Consider the following 13,042-nt stretch of genomic DNA (forward strand, 5'->3'; position numbering starts at 1 on the left):
AAATATTAGAAGTGTGGTGAAGAGAAGAAAGATTAATGGAATATAGAAATAAAGGGTCAGGGTTATTGTAGAGGTATCGTCAGGAAATCCTCTCTGAGGAGATGACAAATGAGCACATCATTCCTGAGTCTGTTACTCAGCAGATTTATAACAGACTGAAGAATAGAAATTTCAGAGGTAAGATTGCTTAAGCAGGATATACTTATTCAGTTATTTTAGTTTTGGTTTACAAGCAAAACTTAATTGACAGGGATTCTCATGAAACCACAAACAAAATCTGTTCCATTCACTTTTCAAGAAAACACAGTTTTCATTAAAAGCTTGTTTTATGAAGTATGAAAAAAGAAATAATAATTTCAAGTGATGTGTTTGAATGATATTTCAATTTTAAAAACTTGATATAAATTTGGGACTTTTGGGAGGTTCTCAAAAAATTAACTATATTCCAAACCAGAAATTAGTTGTTTCTGAAAACATACTGCAAGTTATTTGGACACCTAAAGTTTAAACAAGGGAATAATATTTTGTTAACCTCAAGCTTACTTCATAATTATAAGGAGGAATCCAGACTTGGAATTGTGAATTGCTGGAATGCATTACATAGTAGGTGGTTGTGAAATCTCTTTCTTTAATGATTATTAAGAAGGGGATAAACAACCAGCTTTCTGGAATGGTTTTGGCTCATTTTGCCTGGAACCCAGGGCAAGATGACCATTGGCGCCCTTCTGAGTGATAGAATTAACAGAAAAATAAGTAAACTTTTTTCCTGAGATGCAGAGCTGATCCAAGAGTTTAGTTTATTGCCTTCAATTGGAAATAGGTAATATGCATATAGTATCCACAATCATGAACACTTTAATTCATGGATTATGTCTCTGACTCAGTATATTACATTTTAAATTAATTTGAGAGTTAGAGTAAGTGGTGTATCAGATACTAGAATATAAATGACTGTTTTCTCTGTAGATTACTTACTAATGAGAAGCAAAATTTCAAGGATATAGGGATTCTTAATTCTTTTGCCATCATAATCAGTCCTGTGTTATTTCATTTTTAAAGGGATGACTGGAAACCATACAAGCTTAGAAGATTGTATTTTATTTGGGTATGCAGAGATATCCAGTCCTTCCGCTGGTTTGCAGACTTACTCTGTGTGTTGTATAACAAGGTAAAATTAGGTTTGTTTTTACTTTTGCAGTCTTTTTTAATTTTAAAAGTAGCCATTTTATTTCAAATTATAAAAGTAATAGGTGCTCACTATAGAATAATATGCAGAGGAGTAGTGAAGAGGGAAAATATTCCTTAAGCTTAAAAAAAAACAGAGATACAATCTTTTAATAATTTGGAGCACATCTTTCCAGATATTGGTATCTGTGAATTTGTATATCTAGGACATGTTTTAACATAGAATGTTTTAACATGGAAATGAATGCATATGGTTGGTAATACATGCATATCGGAAACATATTATGCAAATGTGAATGCAAATGGGATTGTGACTGAGGACAGATGGAAGAAAACATCTGCAGACAATTACTGTTACACTTTTCAGCCTTTATTCTCATAGTTCATATCTCCAACTTCAACATTCCAAGTGGATCATCAGCCAACTTTTGGCCCAGTATACAGAATTTCAAAAATCCCGAATTCTAAGCTGTATTCCTTTCAGAGATGAAAGCAGGCATTTTCATCTGTCTTACCTGCAACTTTTACTTCTCTGTTAATATATCTATTTTTTAAGTTATTCAGGTAGTACATATATGCATTGTTGCTACAGATTTTTGTAATAATCTACATGAAGCAACAACGTCCAATCCACGTAGCCAGATGTTACTCATGAGCATTCTGAAAATTCTATCATACTATTTGTATTGTTCTGCAGATTGCTTTTTTAAAGTGTATTTCTATCTAACCAGACACAAAAGGGCAAATATTGTGATTCCTTTTATATAAGGGACCTGGAGTAGTCTAATTCATAGAGACAGACAATAGAATGGTGGTTGCCAGAGGTTTCCCAGAGGGCAAATGGGGAGTTACTGTTTAATGGATATAGAGTTTCAGTTTGCGAAGATGAAAAAATTCTGGAAACAGATTGGTGATGATGGTTGCACAACAATGTGAATATATTTAATGCTAATCAACTATATACTTAAAAACAGCTAAAATGATCAATCTTATGCTATGTGTATTTTACCACAATTAAAAAAAAAAAGTGCCGATTCCTGGGACTCACCAAGGGCCTGCTAAGTCAGGAGAAAAAAAGCAGAGAGATGAGAAGCCACTGAAAGGATTTGAGCAGACTGATATGATTGTAGGTCATCTTGAGAGTGAATGTGAAAATACAATTCTCGGGATACTGCAGCTTCCAGAGAAGCAGAAAATGAGTAATAAGTCAGGAAAGGAGATTAATCAGAGTGGCCAGTGAGGTGGTAGGAAACCAAGAGGTAGTAGTTCTGTACTTAAGGTTAAGAGGGGAAAATCTTTCAAGAAGAGCATCGTCACCACTTTCAAGTGTGTTTTCTCTAGATTAATGTCTAACTGGACTTCCTGAGTTGGAGGCTGTGAGGACTTCAGGAAAGAATTTAAATTTATAATAGATACTGACAAAATGCCCCCAAAGATGCTAAAATAATTTACATTTCCACCAAAGGATATAAGAGAAATTTACTCCAAACGTTATATTACTGATCTTTTACATATCTAGCCATTTCTTAAACTAGGGGGTCTCACTGTATTTTTCCTCGAAACAAATGAGATTGGACCTCTCTTCCTATGCTTGTCAACCACTTGTATTTCTGTTGGAGTTCCCATTTCTACCTTTGTCTGTTTTTCTAGATTGAAATTTTCTTTCTTGAAAAAGTATAGAGCTTATAATTGGATCCAAGAGCACATTTAAATAATAGATGCTTTATGGGGCAAGTAGCAGAGCAGGAAAGGAATAAAAGAAATAATATATAAATGGCTGGATAGTCAAAGTAGCTGAATCTTAAATTTTTTTCTCAAGTTTTTTGGTGGATATGTTTAATCCTTAGGAGTCCATGGAATAAATAATATAAATGCTTAAAACTAGTGTAAACAGTGTGGTGTTGATTATCTTCTGCACACACCTCTGCACACCTGTTTTGATTTTTCACGTCAAGAGGATGGACACTGGTCCTTCGATCCTCTGAGGATGATGTTAAAAAGAAAAGGCTTTTATTATTTTCTGCATTTGCAAATGAGTTACCAAATTTAGTATGTGTGTGTGTGTTTTAGTAGATACTATTTTTTGTCTACAATGAGGGATAAGCTAAAGTGGAGACATTGATATTAAAAATGTGTTCTTTAAATTTGCATTCTTTAAATGTGTTCTTTAAGTTTACCAAAGTTAGTAATTTACCAAATTTACTAAATTTACCAAAGTTACCAAAGTTACCAAATTTAGTATGTGTGTGTGTGTTTTAGTAGATACTATTTTTTGTCTACAATGAGGGATAAGCTAAAGTGGAGACATTGATATTAAAAATGTGTTCTTTAAATTTGCATTCTTTAAATGTGTTCTTTAAATTTGCATTCTTCCCTCTGTGGGCACTGAACACGTTATTGATGCAGCAGTTATTGGTGTGATCTCAGAGCAGCATCCCAGGAGACATTTAAGACAAAAATAAATGCAAGTCATGTGTTTTGTGAGGGGCTGTCCATTACCGGTACTTGGAAATTCCTCCAGCCCCTCACAGTTAAGATTTGTGCACCCTGATTCAATTCCTAAAGGGCTTTTTTTTTTAAAAAAAAACTCGAGTTAACTTTAGAATGACTTTAGTTTTTGGATATAATTTGAGGCATCTGTGGCATGGAACATAATGATTATATTTTAAGAATATTGTGGGTTCTGAGAATCATCACTTACTACTTTCAAAGTAAAATAGGTTTTTATTGGGATTTTATAATTTAGCATTGCCACCTATCAGAGAATGTGTAGTTTTAGTTCTGGAGAAAACCTGTGAGATGAGGTCATTGTCCTAATGAAGAAACAGGGACCTATGTAAGTTGGGTACCTCTCTAGAAGTCTCAAGGTCAGACAGTGATGGCAATACAAACAAGTCTCGTAGTCCCCTGCCAGGTGCCCTTACTACTGTAAAGGGTGCCAGAGGGGTGCTGTAACCTCACTTGGCCACTCTGTATTTGCAAAATAACTTCTTTGCATTCCTAAAACTTTCAGTTTGAGTCCAAGTATATCCCTTAAAAATCATTATTTTCACGCTGTATAGAAACAATTGTTGTTGTTGTTGAGTTACTAAGTCACGTCCAACTCTTTGCAACCCCATGGATGGTAGCACACCCGTCTCCTCTGTCCTCCACTATTTCCTGGAGTTTACTCAAATTCGTGTTGAGTCTGTGATGACATCCAACCACCTCACCCTCTTTTGCCCTCTTCTCCTCTTGCCCTCAATCTTTCCCCGAATCAGTGTCTTTTCCAATAAGCCACCTCTTCACATCAGGTGGCCAAAGTATTGGAGCTTCAGCAAGTCTTTCCAATGAATAATAGAAACAGCACTTGCAATCAGTTGGTTCATTTGCTGCAATAAGGTCCAGCAAAACCGTCCCATCGCCAGCAAACCTACTGTGCACACTGATGCTCAGGAAATAATTTGGCTGCTGCAAACATGAGGGTCTCTTCTAGGCCTTTCCTCAGGGTCTACACATCAGACGCTCATCTCTGTTCTCCAGGATGCACCATGGTGGTTGTGTTCCTTCCTTCTCTTCTGATACTGATTTCTTTTCCTTCTCCTTCAGCATTTCTTTGTTTTAGGGTGGTGAAAGGAGACCCTGAGAAGAAGAATATTTTTTTAAATGTAGATTTCACAAGTCAGGATTCAGCCAGAGCAAGGCCAGGGTCATGAGCAGATTCATTTTGCCTTCTGGATGAAAGAAGCATCTGGGTCAAAACCCTTTTACCCACTTTGTTGAATTCACTTTTCTTCAGATATTTTTCTTGGTCCATTTATTTTTCAAGATATCAAAGTATTTGAGAGCTTTCCTAGATGCTTTTATTTTGGCAGAAACACTCTCTGCCTCATACATTGTTACATAAGGGAAAAATCAGTGCTGCATAGGAGGAAGGTGGGAATGGCTCCATTCCTACCTTATTTTCATTTGTTTTGGTTTCTGTGATGCCTAGCATGCATTTTGTGTATCACTTTTGACTTTTTTATAAAGAAAAACATGTTCTTTCTGAGTGAAATCTTGAGTAAAATTTAGAGGCTCAGCAAATAAAACAAGAAATAAATGAGAGGATTTACAGGAATATTACTATAGTATTTAGCATATTTGATTTTGTGTCTCTGAAGATAGCAGAACTAATCCCATCCATTTCCTTCATCATAACTGATTAAATCTGTCAGGGACAGGTTATTAATGTTAGAATGCCATGTATGTGGTGCACGTATATGTGTGTATGTATCCACATTTGCTCGTAGATGTTGGCTGTGGTAAGACCAGATGCATCTTAACAGATTGCAGAATCACATACGTTAGGTTAGGAGAGAGTCTGTGAATATAGAACACAGTTTAATGTCTATTTACTTTTATGTCCTCTCAGTTTTGGCAAGAGAACAGACCTGATTATGTCAACATTCAGCTGTACCTTAGTCAGACAGATGGGATACAGGTATGTGCCTGGATGTTATTGTAAATTAAACAAGCCTCCTGAGAACAGAAGATTTACTGTAGGGGCTGTGCTGGAAGAAAATTTCTGCAGGTGGTTTGAAGAGACGATTCCCAGAGGAAAGCCACTTTTGGAATGTATCCAGCAAACTCATGGCTCATCCTTGAAGTCAACCGTTTTCTGCCTTTCATCTGTCCTCACCTGGGACTGAAGTGGACCTCTGAGCTCATGTTTCTCCTTTTCACCGTCACCTCCCTAGAGATGAGAACACAAGTGAATAGTCTTGTGATCGTGTTCATCGAGGGGAGGTTTTCTGTGGCAAGAGAAGATAAGGTCATACACAATTAAGCTTGTTTCTCTTCAAAGGAAACTAAAAAACGAAACATCCATCATGCATTATTTACTTCACTGCTAGATGCTGTATTGAACATCTCATACACATTATCTCATGTAATTCCAACAGATACAAGAGGTAAATGATATTGTGATCCCCATATCATAGATGAGGAAACTGTATAGAGACAACTTTGAGGAGATGTATAGCCATATAAACCTGGGCATGAATGCTTTCACAAGTTTTATTGTTGTATTTTCCATCTTATATTTTCTGTAATTCTTTGAATGCAAAATATGAATGCTTATCTGTTACTTCAAAACTAATCTAAGCCTATTTTTTTAGTCAGATTTCTACCCTACTTGGTATGTAAAAACATTTTATTTCATACTGTCATGAAGCAAATCAGTATCATTATGCCTCATGGTTTTGCAGTGATTAAGATATGAAGCATAAATTACATCTTGTTCTCAGTTTGTCTCCCTGGGACTCGGACATTTTTCTTTCTTACTTGACTCTCTTTACCATCTATTCAGATCTAATACTCTTGTTAATTGCAAACAGCAGTCCATTAGAAGTTGTTTTTTGATAGATTCCAAATTTGGAACTCTGCTGTAATAGACTGTCATGTTCAGGATCATTTCCCCAAATTTATGATGACAATTTGCAGTATCTTACTCATATAATGAGCCAAATATGACAACTTTGCAGTACAAAAATGCTTCAACAAAGCTTATGTGTTGCGTGCTCTTTGAGAGTAGGCAATTAGAATGCATTCTTTAATGCTGCAGTTGCTTCAAGCAACTAACTGAAGTCTAGGAAAGTCAGTCATTTGTACTAATGATATTCAAGAAGATAATGGATTTTAAAGGGAAAGAGGGAGGAAATGGTACTTCTAAATGATTATACTTAATAGGTTGCCATTTGACACTTATATTCTTTATGTCATGGCAATTTAGTAGGAAGCCACAGCACCAGGAAAGATGATGTTATAGAAATGAATTATTTGCCCAATTCTGTATCATATAAAACAGTGCTTTCTTTTTGGCAGAAGATAATTGGAGAAAAATATCAAGCACTGAATTCAAGACTTTTTATTGGACGTCCTCGGTGGAAACTTCTGTTTGATGAAATAGCAAAATGTAACAGAGGGTAAGTACTATTCCTCAAAAAATTTGACATGTGGCTAATGATCAAATTAAAATATTAAAGATTACTTAGTAATGGGTTTGCAAATTACAGAGTCACTTAAATACTCAATTATCACTACTGAAGATGGAAGCAAAGCAAGAACCACAAGTATCTGTAATGCCAAATAATTAAAATTTGGCTTAAAAATAGTCTATAAAGTATTTATGAGCCAAACTGTCATACCTACTTTTAAATTTGTATAGATCCATATTAAAAAGAGTGTTCATTCCCTTAGCACAAATTAGGTCATCATTGGGGAAGTTTTTGTAAATCACATTAGCAAACAAGGGAGCTCTTCAAATAGTTCTGGGGCACTTAAAGATTAGATTTTTGGTACATTTTTACCAGAATGAATACATTTTTAAAAAACTGTTAGTTTTTAAAACTCTTAGAAATTTTAATATTTCTCTAAATCAGAAATATTTCCAAACATTTTTTCTTGAAAGCTATAATTCAATAAAAAAATCTTAGAGTTATGGGCTGTATGTCTATGCTCTGAAGAGATTACTGTTGAAAGAAAGCATTCATTTTGGGGTACAGAATAGGGAGCCTGTTTGGTAACCTGTAAAATTACCATAGTGCAGGGCAATGATCTATACAAATTCTAAAAGCATTTTGAAAACCATATACCCACTCACACATTTTAAAGCTGGCATTGAAAAAGTTTTATCAGAACTTTAAATAGTTCCAAAGGCTGCAATTTCTAACATATTGCAGATATTGACATTTTAAAATTAATGTAACTTTTAAACATATCTGCTGGAATCTAAATATCATAGTTTCTTGAAACCAACCTCATATATTTGTGTCTTTTGTAACTTTCATGGTCAGTTGGAAATTTTATATCACTCTTTTGTCTACTGGAACTAGAACTTCTACCCTGTCTAACCTGCAGAATTTTACCAAATTCAGTATAATTTTGCACTTTAATGAATCATACTTTTGCTGATAAACTAAACACACTTACACAATAAGAATGTATATAAATGGAAGATTTAATTTTTAAAATTTCCTGTGACTCTAAGGAATCAGATCATTTTTTTACAATTATTAATATATAGCTGATTAATTCATAATTTTGAAGGTATATTTTGATAAATATAAAAGGATATTTGATTTTAATTGAATGAGGCAGTCTGTTAGATGAAAAGTTTTTTTTTTTTAACTCCAGTTTATAAATTTATGGATGAATATGATGTATTGAAATAATCTCTGATTCGTCATGGTGTTTTGGGGTCATCTTCAGAGACTTTGCTTTAGGAATCATGGTTTGAAACCCCTTAAGCAAAATCTATAAAGGAAAATAGTGACCCATGTAATTCAAACTGCATCCATGTTTGAAAGCACTTCTGCATTTCCTTCCCTTCATGAAATAACTGTGGGTTAAAGATGAAAGCATATTTTAGAAAGCAGAGGTCCTTTGTAATATACAGGGTTCTAGTTAAAGGTGAAGTATTGGATAAAGAAAAAAGTCAACTCAGTTTTGGGTAATATTCTTTCCATTCTTTCTTCAAAATCATCCACCTTAGATGTGATAATCTTCTCATACTCACCTGAGTCTTCCCATGTACCACAGACTCCTTCTTCCCTAATGACATTTCAGTTCAGTTCAGTTTAATTGCTTAGTCATGTCTGACTCTTTCTGGCCCCATGGACTGCAGCATACCAGGCTTCCCTGTCCATCACCAATTCCCGGAGCTTGCTCAAACTCATGTCCATTGAGTTGGCAATGCCATCCAACCATCTCATTCTCTGTCATCCCCTTCTCCTCCTGCCTTCAATCTTTCCCAGCATCAGGGTCATTTCTAATGAGTCAGCTCTTCGCATCAGGTGGCCAAAGTACTGGAGTTTCAGCTTCAGCATCAGTCCTTCCAGTGAATATTCAGGACTGAGTTCCTTTAGTATTGACAGGTTGGGATTCTCCGCCTGTCCAAGGGACTCTCAAGAGTCTTCTCCAACACCACAGTTCAAAAGCAGCAATTCTTCAGTGCTCAGCGAGAAATTACAGTGGGATTTTTGGTTTCTTTGGTTAGTTCTCCAGAGTTCTGCTTTGTTTCACTGTTCATATTGTGAGGGATTTTGTGTTTGTTTGGTTGTTTGTTCATTTTCTTAAAAAAACAAAGCTGATTTAAGAAGAGCAGGTGTGTACCATGTACTGTTGACATTTTGTATTAGTACAACACTTTCACGTTGTGTTTTTGCTTGGGACAGGCACCTAAAATGCATTATTTTTTGAAAGATTTTTATGTAGCATTACTAGGATAAGAATGGATCAATATTTTAAGGGTTCATTAACTGGGAAAAGGCACTATTTAAATAGAAGTCTCCATTTTAGATGTAAAATTTTGGTTAACTTCATAGACTTAAATTCCTGAGAGAATATAAAGGAGTAAAAATAGAGAAGAGAGGCATAGAAATTTGCACAAATGTTTGAGAGTGGTTACTTCCTTGTATGTCTTTTTTAAAATAATTTATTACACAAGAGATTCAGTTTCCTATCATTTATAATAAAAATATATGTCATATCTTAACTTAGTTGCATGTACACATCATGCAAAGGGGGAGATAAATAGTTAACTTTATGTGACCTTTGGAGTAGAGAAAACTCTTCTGTGATTGGATGAAATGTCTGAGACATATCTGTATTTTACTACTTAATGATATTTTGAAAACAAAACAAATTAAGTATACCTAGGTTTGGTCTCTGACGTTTGCTCCTGTGTCCCTGAGTCATGTCCCTCAAACCTTCTGAATCTATAATACAAGGAGTGAACAATCTCTAGGAGTGAATAAACTTTCATTAAATGAGACCATATACTTTAATAATGCATGGAAAAACAACGGTTGGTATGATAGGAAAATATTTACAAATACGTTGAACATTTATGGAACTAGTTGCCAACATCTGTCCCCAAACAACATTGTCTCCTGGCGCCTAAGTTTGTCTCTACCCATCTCTACAAAGTTTTTGTAGGTAAATCTCTAAATCGTTGTTGGACTGCAGTAACCTAATGAAAATTTGTGCAAATGAATTACAAAGATAGATTGTAGATCTTGAAAAGTTGTAGGATGTCACTGTTAGTGAAAGTGACATGGGAAAACCCTTCAAATAACATAAAGATCTCCTAGAGTTAAACTACTTAACAATTGGATGACAAAATTTTTTTTTTTTAAATCATATATGGTGCTTTAAAAATAATGTTTTATTGTGAAGTATTCAAGATAAGCCTTTAGGAAATCTGCAAAATTTGAAAATGTGAATCTACATTTGCCTATGAAAGCCAAGAAAGCAAATGGTATCTTCTCGTCATAATGCAGTGTTGATAGAGACTGTATACAAATTGTATAAAAACAGTTCAGTTCAGTTGCTCAGTCGTGCCCGACTCTTTGCAACCCCATGAATCGCAGCACACAGGGCCTCCCTGTCCATCACCAACTCCCAGAGTTTACTCAAACTCATGTCCATCGAGTTGGTGATGCCATCCATCCATCTCATCCTCTGTCGTCCCCTTCTCCTCCTGCCCCCAATCCCTCCCAGCATCAGGGTCTTTTCCAATGAGTCAACTCTTAGCATGAGGTGGCCAAAGTACTGGAGTTTCAGCCTCAGCATCAATCCTTCCAATGAACACCCAGGACTTATCTCCTTCAGGATGGACTGGTTGGATAGCCTTGCAGTCCAGGGGACTCTCAAGAGTCTTCTGCAACACCACAGTTCAAAAGCATCAGTTTTTCGTCACTCAGCTTTCTTCACAGGCCAACTTTCAGGAGGCTCTTTAGTTCCTCTTCACTTTCTGCCATAAGGGTGGTTTCATCTGCATATCTGAGGTTATTGATATTTCTCCCAGCAATCTTGATTCCAGCTTGTGCTTTTTCTAGCTCAGCGTTTCTCATGATGTTCTCTGCATATAAGTTAAATAAGCGTGGTGACAATATACAGCCTTGATGTACTTCTTTTCCTAGTTGGAACCAGTCTGTTGTTCCATGTCCAGTTCTAACTGTTGCTTTCTGACCTACATACAGGTTTCTCAAGAGGCAGGTCAGGTGGTCTGGTATTCCCATCTCTTTCAGAATTTTCCACAGTTTATTGTGATCTACACAGTCAAAGGCTTTGGCATAGTCAATAAAGCAGAAATAGATGTCTCTGTATACAAACAGATACTGTCTCAAAAATGAAACAAAATGTCTCATTCCCTTTTCATCTTAATGACAAATATACTATTACTGTTTTTTTGATGATTATATTTTTTTCAGTAGTACAGTTTTATTCATTTTAAGTAATCTATTGTGTCTAGCCCTGGTTTTAATAGTAACCTACATTTTATCAAGTGTAAGAATTTATTTTCATACTTTTTTTTTTTCTTATTTTCTTCTGCTCCTTTGGGTTTAATTAGCTCTTCTTTTACTAGTCACTTTAAGATGGAACCATAGCTCACTGATTTTAGATCTTTGTCTTTTTATAATAAAAATGTTTAGTACTATAAATTTCCCTCTAAACATCACTTTAGTGACATACCACAGATTTTGATGTGTTTTATTTTTATCTTTACATACATCAAAATGTTTCTAAATTTTTCATGTGATTTCATTCTGTCCCACTGGTTGTTTATTTATTTTTAAAATTTGCATTTGTTTGTTTATTTTTGGCCGTGCTGGGTCTTCCGCTGCATGGGCTTTTCTCTGGTTGTTGTGTATGCGTTTTTCTTTGCGGTGGCTTCTCCTGTTGCAAGCATGGGCTCTAGCACACTCAGGCTTCAGTCGTTTCGACATGTGGGCTCGGTAGTTCTGGCTCTGGATTAAAAAATTGTTCATTTGTCCAGCTTTATTGAGAAATAACTGACATACAGTTGTGTACAGTGTAACAATTAGATATCTGTCTGTTGCAAAATGACTACCCAAATAAAGTTAGTTAACATATCACCTCACATAAGTTTGTGTTTGTGTGGTGAGAACTTTTAAGATCTATCTTCCTAACTTTCAAACATACAGTATAGTATTACTAACTATAGTCACCATGCTGTCCATTACATCTAGAACTTACTCCTCTTGTAGCGATAAGTTTGTAACCCTTTGTCTGTCTTCACTCAGCCCCGACCTCCCCCACCTGCCTCTGGCAACCTCCAACCTGCTTTCTATCAGTTTGGGGTTTTTAAATTCCACAGATGAGTGAGATCATACAGTGTTTGTCTTTCTTTGTCTGAGTTATTTTACTCATCATGATGCCCTCAAGTTTCATCCATACTGTTGCAAATAGTAAGATTTTCTTGTTTTTTATAGCTGGATTTTATTTCAGTGTGTGTGTGTGTATCACATCACATCACATTTTTCATTGTCCATTCATCCATCTGTGGACACTAAAGCTGTTTCCGTGTCTTGACTATTCTAGATAATACTGCCATAAACCCAGGGATGCAGATAACACTTCAATACAAGTGATTTCATTTTCCATGAATATATACACAGTAGAGGGGCTGTTGTATCATATGACAGTTTTATTTTTAATTTTTTTGAGAAACCTCCATATGATTTTCCATATGGGTTATATCAATTTACATTCTCAGAAGTGTACAAGGATTTGCTTTTCTCCACATCCAGGCCAACATTTGCCTTTGTAAAAATGTCTATTCAGTTCTTATACCTATTTTTTAATTGTGTTATTTGTTTTTTGACATTTTATGAGCTGTTAATATATTTTAAATATTGACCTTTTATCAGTCACATCATTTGCAATTATTTTCTCCCATGCAGTAGGCTGTCTTTTCATTTTGTCAATAGTATCCTTTGCTGTGCAGAAGTATTTAACTTTATATGGCCCCATTTATTTTTTTAATTAATTAATTTATTTTGATTCGAGGCTAATTACTTTACAATATTGT

The 13,042-nt window shown here is 35.2% G+C and overlaps 1 protein-coding gene across 2 annotated transcripts in view; it reads left to right on the plus strand.

Moving 5' to 3' along the window:
- Positions 1 to 13,042, plus strand: part of NOX4 (NADPH oxidase 4) — a 173,937-nt gene that overhangs the window by 149,914 nt on the left and 10,981 nt on the right. For both annotated transcript variants that reach the window (XM_043452306.1, XM_043452307.1), the window contains 3 exons: positions 1,060 to 1,168; positions 5,579 to 5,647; positions 7,030 to 7,130. In XM_043452306.1, coding sequence (XP_043308241.1) covers positions 1,060 to 1,168; positions 5,579 to 5,647; positions 7,030 to 7,130 — 279 coding nt within the window. The remainder of the gene's footprint in view (positions 1 to 1,059; positions 1,169 to 5,578; positions 5,648 to 7,029; positions 7,131 to 13,042) is intronic.

This window comes from Cervus canadensis, chromosome 29 (genome assembly GCF_019320065.1).
Source record: "Cervus canadensis isolate Bull #8, Minnesota chromosome 29, ASM1932006v1, whole genome shotgun sequence".
NCBI classification, from domain to species: domain Eukaryota; kingdom Metazoa; phylum Chordata; class Mammalia; order Artiodactyla; family Cervidae; genus Cervus; species Cervus canadensis.